Source organism: Giraffa tippelskirchi, chromosome 7 (genome assembly GCF_054371585.1).
Source record: "Giraffa tippelskirchi isolate mGirTip1 chromosome 7, T2T-mGirTip1v1.2.pri, whole genome shotgun sequence".
Taxonomy (NCBI): domain Eukaryota; kingdom Metazoa; phylum Chordata; class Mammalia; order Artiodactyla; family Giraffidae; genus Giraffa; species Giraffa tippelskirchi.
The window spans coordinates 36,346,803-36,368,171 of record NC_137281.1 but is presented as its reverse complement, the minus strand read 5'-3'; the positions used below and the strand labels follow the sequence as shown (position 1 = coordinate 36,368,171).

The window sequence follows — 21,369 nt, the reverse complement described above, 5'->3', positions numbered from 1 at the left end:
GATCATGGCATCCGGTCCCATCACTTCATGGCAAATAGATGGAGAAACAATGGAAACAGTGAGAGATTTTATTTCGAGGGGCTTCAAAATCACTGCAGATGGTGACTGCAGCCATGAAATTAAAACACGCTTGCTCCTTGGAAGAAAAGCTATGACCAACCTAGATAGCATATTATAAAGCAGAGACATCCTTTTGCCAACAAAGGTCTTTCTAGTCAAAGCTATGGTTTTTCCAATAGTCATGTATGGATGTGAGAGTTGGACTGTGAAGAAAGCTGAGTGCCGAAGAATTGATGCTTTTGAACTGTGGTGTTGGGGAAGGTTCTTGAGAGTCCCTTGGACTGCAAGGAGATCAGACCAGTCAATCCTAAAAGAAATCAGTCCCGAGTATTCATTGGAAGGACTGATGCTGAAGCTGAAACTCCAGTACTTTTACCACCTGATGCGAAGAACTGACTCATTTGAAAAGACCCTGATGCTGGGAAAGATTGAAGGCAGAAGGAGAAGGGGATGACAGAGGATAAGATGGTTGGATGGCATCACCGACTCGATAGACATGAGTTTGAGTAAGCTCCGGGAGTTGGTGATAGACAGGAAGGCTTGGCGTGCTGCAGTCCATGGGGTCACAAAAAATCGGACACAAATAAGCGACTGAACTGAATTGACTGAAGTTTAGGATGTTGTTTAGAGATTCAGCCTTTATTTTACTATGGTCAGAATAATCCTGCTTCATTAACTTTGACAAATCATATTTATTGGACCATATTGAAGTAAAGCATGACTTTTCTTTTACATTTATTACTTACCCTCAAATGCATCATTTTAAGTCTTTGTATGGGTAAGTCATTTAAGAAGTTAAGCATTTCCTTTGTCTGAATTTCTCTGACATGGAAATGTTATGTGAAATATTGGATGTATTTTCTTCTCTCTGCTTTCTTTTAAACATAGAAGTTTTGTTTCATTCAGTGTTTTATTCAAGGAGTTCCAAAATTTTCCTTGTGAAGGAAAAAAAGTGTTTCCTTCTCCTTGGCTCTGTTTGACAAATTATTTTTATCTTAGAGTAAAAAAAATGTGGGGGAAGAGGCAGCATGTTTCTTTTCTTTCCTCTTTGTGGTGAGAGACCATGTTTCTGACAGTTGATAGAATGTCATTGGCCGTGTAGGTTTCTGAGGAAAAACATTTCTCCATCAAGCAGGAGCCATTGCGTAATAATATTCTGTTTCTTTATTCTTCTGTCCCAGAAAGTGCCTCTTACTCGGTAATCGGCATTTTCCCACAGGTAGACATGGCCAGTTACAGCCTGATTCCATTAGGTAAAAAACAAACAAACAAAAAAACCCCAAAATGACCACGAATATCTAGAAACTTTAGATAAAGAGTTATAGTGTACATGACTTTGCATCTAAATATTAAAGTCAGTTTGGCACTTCATAAAGAATATAGAAATGTTTCCATGTTTATTCCAGCTGAGCTGTTTTTGTTTTAACCTTGTGCCCTTGCCTTTAAAGTTAATGTCCTTTAATGTTCATTTTTAAAACTCCTTATTCTCTTGCTGTGGATTTATGGTGGAAACCATGCCCTTTTAACATTAACCTGATCTTCACAGCTGAGATGTAATTGTATATTACATTAACATTGTAACTACACTTTTAGACCAAGGGGTTTCAAAAGTACAATAGAAGCCATGCCTTTAGAACAAAGAGGAAAATTATAATCAACAAAAGCTATTTTTGAAAGACTTGTTCTTTTTTAATAAATAATAATTTTGTTAACCTTTTAGTGGTGAAATTTTTTTAAATGATGTTTATGCTATTTATGTTCTGTTGATTTCAATAGTGGTAATAGTTAAAAACTCTTTGGTCATGAACCTTATATTACGATGGTACAGTGTATAGAAGATTCATAAATGTGTAATGTGCATTAAATATCAACACTGTTCAAAGCACTTTTCTCAGTCAGTTGTTGGAGAAACAGGTGATCGTACTAATAATATTCATCATCTAGAAGCCAGCTACTATTTATATTGTATAATTATTATTAGTTGCAGTGGTATTTCTGAAAGTAGTAGATGTATTAACAATTAAGTCTAATATTGTGAATGTCATATATAACAAGCAGAGATGGATCTTTGCTCTCAGAGATGAAGCTAAAGAACGAGTGAGTGGAGACTTGGACATGAATTTTAAAAGACTGTCGTTTATGTTAGCAAAGGAGCTAGTATGTGAGACTAATAGGGATCAGTCAGAAACCTGTCTTCTTCTGGCCTCAGTTCTGCCTCGTTGCAGCAGAGACTGCTCTGGGCACAGGACTAAGCTCTGTGGACTGAAGTTGCTTCTCTGTCTTCTTAGGATCCTCACAGTGTTGTTGGAAATCATATAAGATAAGGGCCTTATAAATTGCCCAGCCCTCTGTAGGTGGCGACGTTTTCCTGTCTCAGGCGGGCGGAAGGAGGGAGGCACAGGTGAGGGTTCTTTGGGTCTCTCAGAGGTTGCCACCATGGCTTCCGTCCCCTGTCAGCTCTGAGTCTGTGAAGGGAGACAGGAATTCTAGTGTGAGCCTTAATATCTTTGCTTTTGTTCTGGTGGCAGAAATCAATCTTGGGGCTGTCAATTATGGACAGAAATGATCTATTTCTTCTCAGTCTGACTCATTTTCTCTGTCAGACCTGTTGTTCTTGGGCTACATTCAGGAACAAACCCTGCTTGTTGAGGACCTGTCTCCTTGTCTGTTTTCAAAAAGTCCCAGTGTTTCACTGAGCTTGTGACAGGTTCAGGCAGTGTGTGAAGCCTATCCTTCCCTTGACTTGGGTCTCTTCTTTCTTCTCCCCCACCTAGGATCTGCGTCCCCAATGGATACTGAGGGGTTTGATGAGCTCCTTCAGCAAGCTGAACAGCTTGCCGCAGAGACTGAGGGCATCTCAGAGCTTCCCCATGTGGAACGGAACCTGCAGGAGATCCAGCAGGCGGGCGAGCGTCTGTGTTCCCGTACCCTCACACGCACGTCCCAGGAGACAGCAGATGTCAAGGCGTGAGTACTGCTGGGGAGGGAGCACTGGCACGGGGGGCTCGGGGGCAGGATCTGTTTCTTCTTTCCTGCCTTGAATTTGGCTGCAGTCTGTAAAATTCAGATACAAGCCAGATCCTCAGGAATTCGAGAGAGGTTTTATAAACAGGTCAGCAGCACTGCTTTGTCTCCCAGTTTCCTGGCTTTTCCAGCCTGTCTGCCTGACCAAGCTGTGAGCCCCTATCACAGGCAGAGATGATCAGGGTGAGAAAGGGTGTAGAGCTTTGCCGTACAGAATCGTCCCAGTCATTTTCCTGCTTGGGTTCACTGACTGTTGGGTCATAAATGATTCACATAGTATATTGGTAAATGTGGGTCACACAGATAAGTGTTCCCTTTAAAGCCAGAGAGCACGAAGTGATGGGCACCGTTTTTGAGAGCACTTGGAAGAAATTGATGAGCAGTTAGTGATGAGAAGCCATCCACATGAGTAGTGATTGTCTGCTTATTGTCAGTGACCCCATAGGCTGCTTCTAAAAGACCTTGGAAATGCAGTGCCTGTCAGTTGATCGTAGGAGAGGAAAGTGGGTGAGCCCTGAGAAAGTGCAGACTGACTGTCTGACCAGTGGCTGCTGCTGCCACACAGCATGCATTGGGTTGTTGATTCTACAGACACATATTTGGGGTCCCCACTGTGCCAGGCCTGGACCATCTCTCAGCTACCACCATGAATTAGACATGGTCCTTACCCTCAAGGAACTTATTCTTTAGTGAGGCAGAAAAAAAGTCTTGCCACTTTCCATAACAAATGTGTGTATTGATTGCTTACTATACATCAGTAAGATTTTGCTTAGTCCTCACAATAAAATGGCAACCCACTCCAGTATTCTTGCCTGGAGAATTCCATGGACAGGAGCCTGGCTGGCTACAGTCTGTGGGGTCACAAAGAGTCGGACACGACTGAGTGACTAATACTTTCACTTTCATAATAAATTGTAGGACTGTGACCCCTGTATTACAGTTGAGCAGCTAAGGCTCAGAGAGGGCAAGTAACTCTCTCGGATCACACAGCTGGCGAGTAGTGAGTCAGGATTCAAACCCAGTGAGGTTGACTCCAGGGTGTGTGCTCCTTTAGCCCTGATGGAAGGGTCATGGGAGGATGGAGAGGTGTTGTTACTGGTGACCTTGCTGGGTCTGGAAAGTGGCTGAGATTCTCTGTGGAAAATACATTATGGGAATCGTCAGTCATCTGCTCAGTCTTCATTCCTTAAACTTGAGAAAGACCTAAGTGCCGGTATTAAGGTGGGGACATTGTTTTGGATACATAGTGAATGTCACCAAGATGAATATAATGGCTACATTTTCTTTTTTCAACTCACCTTGAGATCTGAATGTTTTGGCTGCCATGCTGAGTCAGTAAGGATGTTGTAGAAATCCTTGTGTAGGCCTCCCCAGAATTTTATTTTTTTTAAATACTAAGTTTTCTTGGTTCTGTTGGTATTGGTAAAGGCACATCAGGGGAACCCTGGCGGGAATTTTTTATTATCCATCCTTGCTCCCCTACACTATTGCCCAACACCCCAACCAGCCTTCAGACATTTCCACTAACTTGCCCTCCCTGCAGCTTCCTGCTGCTGCAGCTCCTGGCTGCCTGCAGTTACCCTGGGGCTCGAGCATGCAGGCTTTGCTTATGTGAAAGGATGCTGCTGGAGCGAAGGGACTGTGATGCCAGCTGAGTTGCTATAGTTATAATTTAATTGCATCAGCTTTACAGCCTATTAAGAGCAAAAAGGGAAAATGTTTTCTTGGTAACAATTATCAGTCATGCTCTCTTTCTTGTAAATTTCCATTCTTCCTCATCTCTTTCTACCTTAAATTCATCATTTTAGGGGGGAGGAAGTTGGAACATTGAAAGAATGGGTATAGGGTGGGGCAGGTGCTTAAAAACAAACCAAAGGGCTGATGACTGTATTTTTCCATCTCTGTGATAGGCAGAGACATAAAGTGTGATGTGAATATTTCAGTACAGGATGAGGGCAGAGGAAAGAAGTGAATAGGGAAGATTTTCTTACATGAAATAAATTTTGAAAGAAATTTCTGTCTTCAAGATTTTAGTTAAGATTGGATTGTAGATTTAAGATTGAATTGTTCTGTGTTGAAATGCATTTGCTTAAATAGACTGTTGGATTTTTCATTTTAGGGAACAGATTTGATTGCTTTTTTGCATGTGTGTGTGATATTTTTAAATTGTTAAATTTCTTCACACATAAAAAAGAATATGCATAACATATATGAAGGTATAAGTCAGGGGTTGGCAGACTAAGACCCAGGGGCTAAATGCAACCCGCTGCCTGTTAAGTTTTATTGGAACACAGCCACATGTACTTGTTTATGTATTGTCTATGCTGCCTTTGTGCTGCAGTAGCCGAGTTGAGTAGTAATGACAGACTGTATGGCCGGCAAAGCCTGAAGTACTTACTGTCTGCCTTTTACCGAGTTAAGTTTGCCGACTCATGGTGTAAATAGTAGTAAAGTGAATGAATACCGCTGTGCACATTGCACAGTTAAGACAGAATGTTATCAGTAGCTGTGAACTCCAATCTGGGTACACATCTTCAATTACATCCCCCTCTTTTCCCACGGGCGATGCCTCATTGAATTTTTCCATTCAGCTCGGAAGCCAAACAACCTAGGATACAAAGAAAAAGTCAGCAATCACTCTCTCTGCCTAACTTTACCCTCCAAGGTGATCAGTGTCATTAACTTGCTTGTTCTTTCACAGTTTTCCTCATGATCAGGTAAAACATGTATACACTTATATTTGCCCAGAGTTAAACAGCAGATTATAACATTTTCTGTGCTCATACTACTAACCTACCTTTTCAAGCACTTATTGTTTGTCAGACGCTGTGCCAAGTACTTGACATGCATTATGTACTTTCCTGTGAAATAAAATAACCCTTCGAAATAAATGTGACTGTCTCCTTTTTATATTGAGGAGTCAGATAGCAGGTGGTCACACCAGAACTCAAACCCAGCTTGGGCAACGAGAATCCTTCATTTGTGAGGCACTTTCAATTCCCAGAGGCTTATCATGGGCATTATCCTGACTGGTCTTCACAGGCCTGAGAGGTGAGAGAGGCGGGGCTTTCCTCCACATTTCAGCAGGAGGAAAAGGAAGCTTGGACAAGTGAGCTGCCCAGGATTTTCAGTCAGTATCTGACAGGTGAGACTTACCCAGGCCTCTGGACTTTCTTCTTAGAATAGCTTTTGTTTTCCTATTCTCCTGGGACTGGACAGTTTGACTCCAGCCTCTCTGGCTTTCTGCTCAGGAGAGGCTCCCTGGCTTGTAAAAATTGGGGCAGGGAACCTTCGGATTTTTCCACCCTGAGAAGGTAAAACAGCCTTTGTTTGTATTAGTAACATCATCCCTACCCTAGACTTCCTGCCTCCTTCATGGTCCCTCCCTCCATCTCCCCCCCATCAGGGATTCTGCGAATGCACTGCACAGTCCATGAACTGCACAATTCCTCCGGGCGCCAGCCACCTCGATGACTTTCCTCCTAATTTTCATAGCTAATTTTTAAATTTCAAGGCTCCCAACCCTGGTATGCCTTAAAATCACTGGACTCTGAATACATTCTCACATGTCGCTGGTGGGTATAGAGTGCCGGTGGGACAGAATTTGGCAGTAGCTAGTGAATTTACTCTTGTTGCAGCAGTCACACTTCTGGAGATCTCTCCCAAATATACACTGGCAAAAATACAAAAAGATGTGTGCACAAGGATCTTCTTTGCAGCATTGGTTGTAATAGCAAAAGTTAGAAACAATTCCAGTATCCATCGATATGGGGCTGGTTGAATAAATGTGGTGCATGTGCATAGCGGAGTGCTTTTCAGTAGCACAAAGGGATGAGCATATACGCTACCGTCGATGGAGGGTCTCCAGGCCATATTGCTAAGTAAAATAAACATCAGAGGTGGAGGAACGTGTATACTACTCTATCATCTATTTAAGAAAGCAGGTGAGAGAAAGTCCATGTGCATGGATTGGAAAACTTCATCTCATTAAGATGTTAACACTCCCCAAATTGATCTGTGGATTAAATGCAGTTCCTATCAAAATCCCAGGTGGCTTTTTTGCAGCAATTTATAAATTGATCCTAAAATTTGTATAGAAATTCAAGGAACCTGGAATGGCCACAACAGTCTTTTTTTTTTAATTGAAGTATGATTGACCTAGAGCGCTTTGTTAGTTCCCAGATATAACATAGTGATTCGATATTTCTTTACATTACAGAATGATCACAATAAGTCTAGTTACCATCTCCCCATACAGAGTTATTACAATATTATTGACTCTATTTCCCATTCTGTGCATTTCATTCCAGTGATGCATTTATTTTATAATTGGAAGTTTGTACCTCTTGATCCCCTCCCTGCATTTCACTCATTCCCCCTACCTCCCTCCCCTCTGGCAACCACCTGTTCTTTGAATCTATGAGTCTATTTCTGTTTTGTTATGTTTGTTCACTTGATTTGGCTTTGAGATTCTGCATATAAGTGAAATCATACGATATTTGTCTTTAAAATTTTAAAACTCTTAGAAGAAAACATAGGCATAAATCTTCCTGACCTTAGGTTAGGCAGAGCCTTTTTGGATATGAAACCAAAAGCACAAGTGACAGAATCAAAAATAAACTGAACTTCATCAAAATTAAAAAGCTTTGTGATATAAGGGACACTATCAGGGGAGAAAATAACCCACAGAATGGGGAGAAAATGTTTGTATATTATATATTGGATAAAGGACTTATTTCCAGAATATATTAAAAACTCTTACAACCCAATAATAAAAAGACAACTCTGTTTTGAAGTAGTATTGATTTACAATATTAGTTTCAGATGTACAGTATTGTGACTCAGTATTTTTACAGGTTATCATCCATTGAAAGTTGTTACAAGATAATGGCTATAATTCCCTGTGCTCTACAATATATCCTTGTTCTTTGTCTATTTTATTTATAGTAGTTTGTGTCTCTTAATCCCATATCTCTAATTTGCTCCTCCCCCTTTCCCTCTCCTCTCTGGTAATGATTAGTTTGTTTTCTGTATCTGTCTATTTTTGTTTTGCAGGTACATTTATTTGTATTATTTTTTAGATTACATTTGTCTTATTTTTTAGATATCATATATAAGTGATGTCATACAGTATTTGTTTCTGTCTAATTTCACTAAGCATGATGCTTTCTCAGTCCATCCATGTTGCTGCAAATGGTAAATTTTCATTCTTTTTTATGAGTGAGTAATAGTCCATTGTGTACATATGTATACACACACAACACATCTTCTTTGTCATCTGTGGATGGGCACTTGAGTTGTTTCCATATCTTGGCTACTGTCCTGCTATGAACGTTGGATACATGTATCTTTTTGAATTAGTGTTTTCATTTTTGCCAAGTATATATCCCCAGTGAAGTTGCTGGATCATATGGTAGTTCTATTTTTAGCATTTTTTCTTTTGAGAAACCTCCTTATTGTTTTACATAGTGGCTGCACCAAAAGACAACCCAGTTTTAAGATTAGCAGATCTGAATAGGCATTTCCCCAGAGGAGATCTGTTCATGTCCAGTAAACAAATGAAAAAGATGTTCAATTCACTAACCGTCAGGGAGTTGCAGATCAAAACCACAGAAAGATACCACTTCACCCCCACTAGGATGGCTGTAATCAAAAAGACAGGTAATAACAAATGGAAAGAATGTGGAAAATATTGAGACCCTCATATACTGTCAGTAGGAAGGTAAAGTGGTGCAGAGTTTACAAAACTGTCTAGCAGATCCTTAAAAGGTTAAATATAGAGTTTCCATATAAATGAGCAGTTCCACTCCCAGGCATATACCCAGCAGGAATGAAAACAGTTGTCCACACAGAAACCTGTACATGAGTGTTCATAGCAGCATTACTTGTAATCGCCAAAAAGGGGAAACAATCCAAATGTCTAACGATGAATGAAAGTGGTGATAAATTGATGAATGAAAGTGGTGTATCCATATAATGGCATACTATACTATTTGGCAATAAAAAAGAATAAACTACTAATACATACTCCAACATGGATGAACCTTGAAAAAACATGCTAAGTGAAAGAAGTCAGTCACAAAAGACTATATACTGTATAGTACCATTTACATGCAATGTCCAGAGTAGGCAAATCTATAGAAACAGAGAGTAGATTAGAGGTTGTCAAGGGAGTGATAGATTAGGGGGCCTAGGGAGTGACTGCTCTGGGTACGGAGTTTCTTTTCTGGGTAATGAAAAGATTCTAAAATTAATTGTAGTGTTGGTTGCACAAATCTGTGAATATATTAAAACCCACTAAATTATCCTTTTTTTTTTTTTTAGATTTTTTTTTTTCCCCTCATCACGCTTCTTTTTTTTTTTTTAATAAATTTATTTATTTTAGTTGGGGGCTAATTACTTTACAATATTGTAATAGTTTTTGCCATACATTGACATGAATCAGCCATGAGTTTACATGTGTTCCCCTTCCTGGACCCCCCACCCACCTCCCTCCCCATCCCATCCCTCTGGGTCATCCCATTGCCCCGGCCCTGAGCCTTTGTCTCATGCATCGAACATGGAATGGTGTTCTGTTTCACATATGATAATATACATGTTTCAATGCTATTCTCCCAGAACGTCCCACCCTCACCTTCTCCCTCAGAGTCCATAAAATTGTTCTATGCATCTGTGTCTCTTATTCTGTCTCGCATATAGGGTTATCGTTACCATTTTTCAAATTCCATATATATGCATTAGAATACTGTATTGTTGTTTTTCTTTCTGGCTTACTTCACTCTGTATAATGGGCTCCAGTTTCATCCATCTCAGTAGAACCGATTCAAATGTATTTTTTTTAATGGCTGAGTAATATTCCATTGTGTATATGTACCACAGCTTCCTTATCCATTCGTCTGCTGATGGACATCTAGGTTGCTTCCATGTCCTGGCTATTGTAAACAGTGCTTCTTTTTAACTCTTTTATTATGGAAATGTTAAAACATACGTAAGAGTAGAGAAAACAGTATAATAAACTCCTAGGTACCCATCACCCATCATATCAACATTCTGCCATTTTTTTTAATCTCTTTTCAATTTTTACTTTATATTATAGTTGATTAACACTGTTACTAGTTTCAGGTGTGCAGCAAAAGTGATTCAGTCATACATATACATGTATCTGTGAATTACACATTTTCAATGGGTGATTGAATAGTATGTGGATTATGTCTCAGTAAAACTGTTTTCAAAAAGTAGAAAACACAAATGTATATATCTATCTGCTAATAAAAAAAAGAAAGGTATTTGAAAGTACCTAAGGTTTGCTATAATAAGGTATGGTAAGACATGCAAACATGGATATGACTGTCATGAGGGAAGAAATTTCTACTCACATTTCTCCAGAAACAGGATTCAGAGCATGCCATGCAGGGCCACTGAGGAAGCACTGAGGTCAGTCGGGGCAAATGAAGTAAGGGGAACACGTGGGCAAAAGCCTTTACTGTGGTTTCTGTGAGAAGGCATGGTGAGCAGGCTTAGGACTGGTTAGTTTGAATCACCTCAGTGGGCTCTAGGGTAAAGGCGTTGTCTCTGGTTGTTTGATACCTAGCCCTGAGATGATTAGGGAAGAGGATAGTGTCCCAGTGAAGAAGGCAGTTGAGGTATGGGCTCTGGATTGATGAGTATGCATATGTTATATGTGCTTGCAGGCCTCTAGGAATTAGCGAACCTGGGAGAGGCAGTCCCTCCAGTATCAGCAAGGCCTCGAATGTCAAAGCAGCAAATACAGAAAATGAAAAGATGTGATTAATACAATCGGTTACCTATAGGAAAAGGGAAAAAATAAGATGGAGAAGACAGGGACGTTTTTTGGACTTTGGAATTGTTTAAATATTTTGCATAATTGTAAAACAATTAAATTTCAAAAAAGAGATTCCTACAGAAGGAAAATAAATGCCCATTCAGTTGATGACACAACCATTCAGAGAGGAACATTTCCAAGTAATATCTTAATCAGTCGTCAATAATGACACAACCATTCAGAGAGGAACATTTCCAAGTAATATCTTAATCAGTCGTCAATAATGATATTGTTGGTGGAGATTGATATTGATAATGCTATTTTGATACTGCTGTTTTGAGATACTGCTATTTTGAGATTGTTGTGTATATAGTGTTCAGTTCAGTTCAGTCGCTCAGTAGTGTCCAACTCTTTGCAACCCCATGAATCGCAGCACGCCAGGCCTCCCTGTCCATTACCAACTCCTGGAGTTTACCCAAACTCATATCCATCGAGTCGGTGATGCCATCCAGCCATCTCATCCTCTGTCGTCCCCTTCTCCTGCCCCCAATCCTTCCCAGCATCAGGGTCTTTTCCAATGAGTCAACTCTTCATATCAGGTTGCCAAAGTATTGGAGTTTCAGCTTCAACATCAGTCCTTCCAATGAACACCCAGGACTGATTTCCTTTAGGATGGACTGGTTGGATCTCCTTGCAGTCCAAGGGACTCTCAAGAGCCTTCTCCAACACCACAGTTCAAAAACATCAACTCGGGGTTCTGGAAGGGGAAAACATGTACACCCATGGTGGATTCATGTCAATGTATGGCAAAACAAATACAATATTGTAAAGTTAAAAAATAGAAAATAAACTAATTAAAACTAAAAAAAAAAAAGCATCAATTCTTCGGCGCTCAGCTTTCTTCACAGTCCAACTCTCACATCCATACGTGACCACTGGAAAAACCATAGCCTTGACTAAATGGACCTTTGTTAGCAAAGTAATGTCTCTGCTTTTTAATATACTATCTAGGTTGGTCATAATTTTCCTTCCAAAGAGCAAGCGTGTTTTAGTTTCATGGCTGCAGTCACCAGTGCAATGATTTTGGAGCCCAAAAAAATAAAGTCTGACACTGTTTCCATTGTTTCCCTGTCTATTTGCCATGAAGTGATGGGGCCAGATACCATGATCTTAGTTTTCTGAATGTTGAGCTTTAAGCCAACTTTTTCACTCTCCACTTTTCACTTTCATCAAGAGGCTTTTTAGTTCCTCTTCACTTTCTGCCATAAGGGTAGTGTCATCTGCATATCAGAGGTTATTGATACTTCGCCCAGCAATCTTGATTCCAGCTTGTGCTTCCTCCAGCCCAGCGTTTCTCATGATGTACTCTGCATATAAGTTAAATAAGCAGGGTGACAATATACAGCCTTGACGTACTCCTTTTCCTATTTGGAACCAGTCTGTTGTTCCATGTCCAGTTCTAACTGTTGCTTCCTGACCTGCATACAGGTTTCTCAAGAGATAGGTCAGGTGGTCTGATATTCCCATCTCTTTCAGAATTTTCCACAGTTTATTGTGATCCACACAGTCAAAGGCTTTGGCATAGTCAATAAAAATAGATGTTTTTCTGGAACTCTCTTGCTTTCTCGATGATCCAGGGGATGTTGGTAATTTGATCTCTGGTTCCTCTGCCTTTTCTAAAACCAGCTTGAACATCTGGAATTTCACAGTTCACGTATTACTGAAGCCTGGCTTGGAGAATTTTGAGCATTACTTAACTGGCGTGTGAGATGAGTGCAATTATGCAGTAGTTTGAGTATTCTTTGGCATTGCCTTTCTATGGGATTGGAATGAAAACTGACCTTTTCCAGTCCTGTGGCCACTGCTGAGTTTTCCAAATTTCCTGGCATATTGAGGGCAGCACTTTCACAGCATCATCTTTTAGGATTTGAAATAGCTCAACTGGAATTCCATCACCTTCACTAGCTTTGTTCGTAGTGATGCTTTCTAAGGCCCACTTGACTTCACATTCCAGGATGTCTGGCTCTAGGTGAGTGATCACACCATCATGATTATCTGGGTCATGAAGATCTTTTTTGTACAGTTCTTCTGTGTATTCTTGCCACCTCTTCTTAATATCTTATCTTCTGCTTCTGTTAGGTCTGTACCATTTCTGTCCTTTATAGAGCCCATCTTTGCATGAAATGTTCCCTTGGTATCTCTAATTTTCTTGAAGAGATCTCTAGTCTGTCCCATTCTATTTCCTCTATTTCCTCTATTTCTTTGCATTGATCGCTGAGGAAGGCTTTCTTATCTCTCCTTTCTATTCTTTGGAACTCTGCATTCAAATGGGAATATCTTTCCTTTTCTCGTTTGCTTTTCACTTCTCTTCTTTTCACAGCTATTTGTAAAGCCTCCTCAAACAGCCATTTTGCTTTTTTGCATTTCTTTTCCATGGGGATGGTCTTGATCCCTGTCTCCTGTACAGTGTCACAAACCTCTGTCCATAGTTCATCAGGCACTCTGTCTATCAGATCTGGTCACTTAAATCTATTTGTCACTTCCACTGTATAATCATAAGGGATTTGATTTAGGTCATACCTGAATGGACTAGTGGTTTTCCCTACTTTCTTCAATTTAAGTCTGAATTTGGCAATTTAAGTCTGAATTTCATGATCTGATCCACAGTCAGCTCCTGGTCTTGTTTTTGCTGACTGTATAGAGCTTCTCCATCTTTGGCTGCAAAGAATATAATCAGTCTGATTTTGGTGTTGACCATCTGTAGATTTCGGTGATGTCCATGTGTAGAGTCTTCTCTTGTGTTGTTGGAAGAGGGTGTTTGCTATGACCAGTGTGTTCTCTTGGCAAAACTCTATTAGCCTTTGCCCTGCTTCATTCTGTGCTCCAAGGCCAAATTTGGCTGTTACTCCAGGTGTTTCTTGACTTCCTACTTTTGCATTCCAGTCCCCTATAATGAAAAGGACATCTTTTTTGGGTGTTAGTTCTAAAAGATCTTGTAGGTCTTCATAGAACCGTTCAACTTCAGCTTCTTCAGCATTACTGGTTGGGGTATAGGCTTGGATTACTGTGATATTGAATGGTTTGCCTTGGAAACGAACAGAGATCATTCTGTCATTTTTGAGATTGCATCCAAGTACTGCATTTCGGACTCGCTTGTTGACCATTATGGCTACTCCATTTCTTCTAAGGGATTCCTGCCCACAGTAGTAGATATAATGGTCTTCTGAGTTAAATTCACCCATTCCATCCATCTTAGTTTGCTGATTCCTAGAATGTTGATGTTCACTCTTGCCATCTCCTGTTTGACCATTTCAAATTTGCCTTGATTCATGGACGTAACATTCCAGGTTCCTGTGCAATATTTCTGTTTACAGCATCGGACCTTGCTTCTATCACCAGTCCCATCCACAGCTGGGTATTGTTTTTGCTTTGGCTCCATCCCTTCATTCTTTCTGGAGTTATTTCTCCACTGATCTCCAGTAGTAGCATATTGGGCACCTACCGACCTGGGGAGTTCCTCTTTCAGTATCCTATCATTTTGCATTTTCATACTGTTCATAGGGTTCTCAAGGCAGGAATACTGAAGTGGTTTGCCATTCCCTTCTCCAGTGGACCACATTCTGTCAGACCTCTCCACCATGACCCGTCCATCTTGAGTGGCCCCACACGGCATGGCTAGTTTCATTGAGTTAGACAAGGCTGTGGTCCGTGTGATCAGATTGGCTAGTTGTCTGTGATTGTGGTTTCAGTGTGTCTGTCCTCTGATACCCTCTCGCAACACCTACTGTCTTACTTGGGTTTCTCTTACCTTGGACGTGGAGTGTCTCTTCACAGCTGCTCCAGCAAAGCGCAGCCCCTGCTCCTTACCTTGGATGCGAGGTATCTCCTCATGGCCGCCCCTCCTGACCTTGAATGTGGAGTAGCTCCTCTCGGCCCTCCTGCGCCCTCACTGCCACCGCTCCTTGGACGTGGGGTTGCTCCTCTCTGCCACCTCCCCTGACCTCCGACGTGGGGTAGCTCCTCTCGGCTGCCGCCCCTGACCTCGGACGTGGGGTAGCTCCTCTCGGCTGCCGCCCCTGACCTCGGGCGTGGGGTAGCTCCTCTCGGCTGCGCTTCTGCGCGGTCCATCGCAGCATAGTGTAGGATAAAGCAAGTAGGTAGTTAGGGTGGTGATGTTGAGAACTAGGACTTTTGATACAAGAGAAAGGAGATGCAGATAGAAAATCTATGAAGTTAACCCAAAACTGTATGTTTTTAATTTTGAATTTAAAGTGTCAGTATGAACTCATGATGTAATTTGTCTTAAGGAAGCTGAAACAAAAGTAAAAACTCTGTTTCTAGCTCTGCCTGTTGAAGGCTTAGGAACAGTGTAGCAGTGAGCAGTCCTAGTGCCCAGATAGTGCTCTCTAAAAATCCATTTCTTAATAAAAAGTAACTGGGGCTCTTTGGAGAGTTGACTGATTCCAAGTCTGTGTAAGGTGAACTTACACCAGATGGCAAGGAAGCTGTGAAGGTCCGCTTGAGTCGCGTCAGAAGATCTCGGAAACCAACCTGAAAAGGCTTCTATTAGCCAAAGATGAGATGATTTTGAGCATGATAAAGATAGTAACTGCAGTGGAGTGAAACACATCAAATATGTTTAAATTCATGAGTTCATAATGATACTAAAGCAAGACTCATCAGTCACCTTTGGAGGATGCTAGAGAATCAACTCATTATTCAGAGTAACCACATAGTTGATGAAGAGCGTCTCTGAGGGGAAATATTCCAGCTAATAAAGATAGAATACCACCATTTTGCAACCTCTAAGGAATTAATGAATCTCAACAGTGATCATCAGCGTCTGGTAACATTCCAAAAAGAGGTAATCAGACGTTACATACCTCTTGATAAAAGTCTGAAGTAATCGGACCAAAAAAATAAAATAATGCCACATGAATCTGATCCGACTGTCAGCACTTACTTTCAATTTACAGGAAATTGGATAGGAGAGGCCAAAGGACCCTGCTAAATTACATCATGGGGATGCAGTCAGTAAAACCTGTTATGTGGGAAACTACATCCTTGCTACTTTGAGTGTGGTCCGTAGATCAACAGCATAAGCATCAGCTGTGAGCTTTTTAGAAATGAAAACGCCCATGCTCTATCCCAGACCTGCTGAGACAGAATCTGCATATTAACAAGTTTCCCAGGTTATTCACATGCATATTTGAAGTTTGAGGAGCATTAATCTACGGGACAAATGAACTCGAGTCTCCAACAAACAAATTGTAAGAAAAAAGAATGAAACAGAGGGGCAGCCTATATAGATGAAAAGACATTTGGAGGCATATCAGTTATTTGCAAGTAGAGAACTAATTTGTGTTTTATTCAAACAAACACAAATCTTAAAATTATTAAATAATTGGAGGAATGTCTTGGATTTCTTTTGAAATAATCTGGGTGGTAGCGAGAGGAGAGTGGGTAAGGATGTAGATGAAATAAACTTTGCTATGACATGCTAACTTTTGAAGCTGGGTAATAGGTACCAGTATTTTGGTCACCTGATACAAAGAGCCGACTCATTCGAAAAGTCCCTGATGCTGGAAAAGATTGAGGGCAGAAGGAGAAGAGGGTGTCAAAGGATGAGATGGCTGGGTGGCACCACCGATGCAACAGACATGAACTTGGGCAAACTCTGGGAAATGGTGAGGGACAGGGAGGTCTGGCATGTTACAGTCCATGGGGTGGCAAAAAGTTGAATATGGCTTGGAGACTGAACAACAACAATATGTACAAGGTTTATTATTTTATAATAAAATATTAAGATTTTTCCTATAATAGTTTAAAAGGGGGAGTTCCCTAAAATGGCTGCAATCAAAAAGGTAATAACAGATATTGGCAAAGATATGGAAAAAGTTGGAACCCTCGTACATTGCTCATAGGAATACAAAATAGTGTAGCTGCTTTGGAAAATAGTCTGACAGTTCTTCAGTAGGTTAAACAAGTAGTTAATATATAATCCAAAAGTTCCACTCCTAGGTATATACTCACGAGAAATGAAAACACGTATTCATGTAAAAACCTGTACAAGGATTTCCGTGATGGTCCAGGGACTAAGACTCTGTGCTCCCAGTGCAGGGAGCCTGGATTCAATCCCTGGTCAGGGAACTAGATCCCACATGCTGCAACTAAGATAACCAAGACCCAGTCCAGCCAAATAAATAAATATTAAAACAAAAAAAAACTTGTACATGAATGTTCATGGCAGCATTTTTATAATAGCCAAAAAGTAGAAACAACCCAGCTGTCCTTCAACTGATGAATGCATATGTTCATAAATATAAGATACAGCATATTCATATAATGAGGTACTGTACAATAATAAAAGAAGATAAAGTACTGATACATGCTACAACAGGGATGAACCTTGAAAACATGCTAAGTGAAAGAAGCCAGTCACAAACAACTACATATTTTATAATTCCATTTATAGAAAATGTCCAGAATAGGAAAATTTAGAGAGATGGAAAATAAATTAGTGGTTGCCAGAGGTTGGGAAAAGATTTGTGGAGACATGAGCATCTTACATTCCCATTACTGCTGATGGGTTGTCGGAAAATTGGTAGGGGGGAGGGTGATGAAAATGTTCTAAAATAGATTGTGGTGATGGTTGTACAACCCTGTGAATACACTGAAACCCATGAAATTCTACACTTTAAGTAGGTGAATTGTGTGATCCAGTAAAGCTGTTACTAAAAAAGGAAGGAGAGCATTATATTGATACCCAGTCTCCAAGCTTCACCCAGCATTATCAGAATCATTGGGAGGGAAGTTGTCTAGGTGATTCTAATGTGCAACCAAGACTGGGAACCACTGTATTAGGAAGTTAGCTGTCAGGGATTGTTAGAAGAGGGAGGCAAGATTATCTGAAATGATAGCCTGGAGGGGAGGCCAGGGATGGCATCATAGCTGACCAGTCTGATGGAAGAGACAAAAATCTACAGTGGGGAGTCCTCTGGGTGCACATCATCTATTAGTAGCACTTAGTACCATTAGTCGGAGAAGGCAGTGGCACCCCACTCCAGTACTCTTGCCTGGAAAATCCCATGGACGGAGGAGCCTGGTAGGCTACAGTCCATGGGGTTGCGAAGAGGCGAACACGACTGAGCAACTTCACTTTCACTTTTCACTTCCATACATTGGAGAAGGAAATGGCAACCCACTCCAGTGTTCTTGCCTGGAGAATCCCAGGGACGGGGGAGCCTGGTGGGCTGCCATTTATGGGGTCGCACAGAGTCAGACATGACTGAAGCGACTTAGCAGCAGCAGCAGTACCATTAGTGGTACTTAGTACAATGGAAATAAGCATGAGAAGTCCTTTCATTTCTCCAATAAGTGTGTTCAGAATTGGTCGTCTTCAGTGTAACACCCATAGGTGTTAGGGTTACTTGTGCTGCCAGGTGATCTCACTTCTTCTGAGTTACTCAGAATGAGCAGAGTTTGTCACTGGGATTTTGAGGTATTAAAACGTAATCCAAAAGCAACAGTCTAAACAACTTAATCTTCCTAGGTTTCTTTCTTCCAGAAAGTGTTCTAGATATTAGTGAGACTCTATAATTATTTTTTGGTCTCCATTGTCACGTTACTCAAGATGAGTAGACATAAAGCCAGCTGCATTATTCTCATTTCTCTTCAAAAGCATTTATTAGTCACATGTTAGACTGGGCAGCAGAGAGGGAATTTGAAGATGCACTTTACATGATGTCTGGCTTTTGAAGAGAATCTTTGGAGAACTGGCCTTGAATTCTGGTTTTACTGCCCTTCGCAGGTTATTGATTGCCCTGGACTTTTAGTTTCCTTCATTAATGAATGAAGTTTGAACTAGGTTACTCCTGAAGCTTCTAAAATTTTGTGGTTCACTACATCTGTTTGTACAGAGGCTGTAAATATAGTGGTTAAGAGTTTGTGCTCTGGAGCTTAGTGCTCTGCTGTTTCCTGGCTTTGTGATTTTGAGTAAGTTGGTTAACCTCGTTGCACTTTGGTTCCCCCATCTGGAAAACGGCGGTTAAGAATAATACCCACCTCACAGTTTTCTTTACTGTAAAATATTTGGAGCAGTCTAGCCTATGATTTCGGAGAAGGCAATGGCACCCCACTCCAGTACTCTTGCCTGCAAAATCCCATGGACGGAGGAGCCTGGTAGGCTACAGTCCATGGGGTCGCTAAGGGTCGGACGCGACTGAAGCGACTTAGCAGCAGCAGCAGCCTATGATTTTATTGATATGCCATCAGCTTATCCTATATAGGTCCCTCACTCTAATTTAGGCATGATCAGAACTCTTACTAAAAAATGCAATGTTGTGTCTGTTATACCAGGTGGTAGATGTTTTTGGAAAGGTATAAAGCAACCATACAAATGTATTTGGGCAGCGTATAAGATGTTTTATACTAAAAAATACTCTTTAATATTTTAGGAAGTACATTAGATGTCCTAATTCTTTTTTTCTTCCTGCCCTGTATCCTCATATAGGTCAGTTCTCCTTGGGTCTCGGGGGCTTGATATATCCCACATCTCGCAGCGATTGGAGAGTCTGAGTGCAGCCACCACTTTCGAGCCTCTTGAGCCCGTGAAGGATACAGACATTCAGGTAAGGGATGCCAGGCACCAGGACTGGTGCAGTGAAACCCTGAGCGTGCAACCCAGGCTGAAGGCCCTGACCCTTTGTTCATCAGCTGGTTTAATAATTCCATATTTCTTTGTTAATTTTCTTTTTCTTCAAATATTAAGAGAATGAGAGGCTCAGCTTTGGAGGAACATTGGATTATTTTCAGAGTGCTCTGCAAGACTGAATTTAGGGAAGCAGTTCCGAACTGCACTTTTTAAATTATTGTAATTACGAGCACAGATTTGTCTTCCTTCTTTGGGCTTAATCCAAGGCACAGAGACATTAGTTGTAAGTTTCCTCTTGCTTTCTTTGCTAGATCTCAAATAATTTTACTATTCATCTTCCACATTTCTTTTCTGCATCTTGCTTGTATGCATTGGCAAAGAGCTGGGAAAAACTCAAGTACTATTTACTGAAACCCACTTATCGATTTCGAGGAAGTATTTGGCTCCATTAGTGGCACCAGGAAATGGCCTAATAGACCACTCTAGTCTCATTTAACCTAGCATGCCACTGGCACAATTGATTGCTATTTTAATCTAATCAGAAACTAGTGGCTGTATGAGTGTGTGTCCAAAATTGTTGAGGAAAAATCTTGTGATCCGTTTAGTTTTGAGGAATTGGAGCACTGATTTGTGTTAGAGTGAAGGGGTGGGGGGGTACCATTTTTGTCATTGATTTACCTTTGAGATAAAAGGATGCAGGTCCTACGGAGGCAAATCCTAGTACAAATGGATCTGTTATTATTTGGGCTCAATTTGAAACACTTCACCCCACCATCCTTCTCAAGAACTGTTTTAATCCATCTAATGGCCACAATGTGACTGCATTTATTCCACTTCAGAAACCTAAAACCCTAGTCTTTGAGTTCAGAGTTAAATAACTACAGATATTCATTCTTTTCTGTGTAATTGATATGTTCCCAGACCATGAAAATTCAGTTTTTCCCAGTTTTATATGCTAAATTATATTTACCTCTCACCTTGCAGATGCTTTCCATGTAGTCTTAAAATGGCACGTATAATTGCCTTTTTTTTTTTTTTTAAAGTTTTAACTGTTCCTCTCTCCACCGTCTATTTTGCTTGATGCCCTGTAAACAAGTATTGGGTTGGCCAAAAAGATCATTCCGGTTTTCCCATAACGTCTTATGGAAATGCCCAAATGAGCTTTTTGGCCAACCCAATACTTACAACAGGATCAAGGTGGGTGAATGGGATAGAGTTCAAATAATTTGAATAATCACCATGTATTTAGGGGAGTATCCCTAATAGTGTGAAAAGAGATGGCACTTACTGAAAGGTTGTTATTTGAGTTGTTTTTAATGTTTAAGAAGCCAAATAAGTTATTTTAAAAACTGCTTTTTTGATTTTCTTTGGCATATTTGTAATACATATTTGGAATACCCAGCAACGTTTAGTGAGGCACTTCATGAATTCCCTTTGATGTGTTACATTTTTTGCTTTGAGGGATTAATGACAGAATTACAAATGTATTAGGTCATAATGATTTATTCTAACCTTCTACTTTATGTATGAACACTGTCTTTCAACAGCCCCATTAGGTGGCTTCCTAGCAGTGCATGCTTGGTCACAACAAAGAAAGTTTCTTAATTTGGAATGAGCATGGCTAAGAGTTTTGGTCCTGCCCCTGCTGTGAAACCTTTGAACTTTGAGAGGAAGGATGCTTCCATTTCAGAATTTAACCTCTCAGTTGAGCTGTTCTGGAATATTTTAAAAAACTTGAGTTGGCTACTCCAAGATAAGTTTTGATTATTTGGGAATTGATCATCTAGAACTGCAGTAAAGATTTAAGACTAATTAGTTTCAAAATAAAATCCTCTGTTGACTTCATCTT

General features: G+C 40.5%; 1 protein-coding gene and 1 long non-coding RNA gene across 13 annotated transcripts in view; one reads left to right on the top strand and one right to left on the bottom strand.

Moving 5' to 3' along the window:
- The window catches only part of NUP93 (nucleoporin 93), a 112,115-nt gene that overhangs the window by 12,960 nt on the left and 77,786 nt on the right, over positions 1-21,369 (top strand). For all 12 annotated transcript variants that reach the window (XR_014060625.1, XR_014060624.1, XR_014060627.1 and 9 more), the window contains 2 exons: positions 2,835-3,027; positions 19,380-19,497. Coding sequence is in view for 8 of the 12 variants with exons in the window: in XM_081514336.1 (XP_081370462.1) it covers positions 2,835-3,027; positions 19,380-19,497 (311 nt within the window). In the remaining 4 variants the exon portion in view is untranslated. The remainder of the gene's footprint in view (positions 1-2,834; positions 3,028-19,379; positions 19,498-21,369) is intronic.
- On the bottom strand, positions 5,338-12,224 carry LOC145515010 (uncharacterized). Its single transcript, XR_014060628.1, has 3 exons — positions 9,859-12,224; positions 6,241-6,390; positions 5,338-5,692 (listed from the first exon to the last, which is right to left on the bottom strand). It is a non-coding gene; the product is annotated as an uncharacterized LOC145515010 (long non-coding RNA).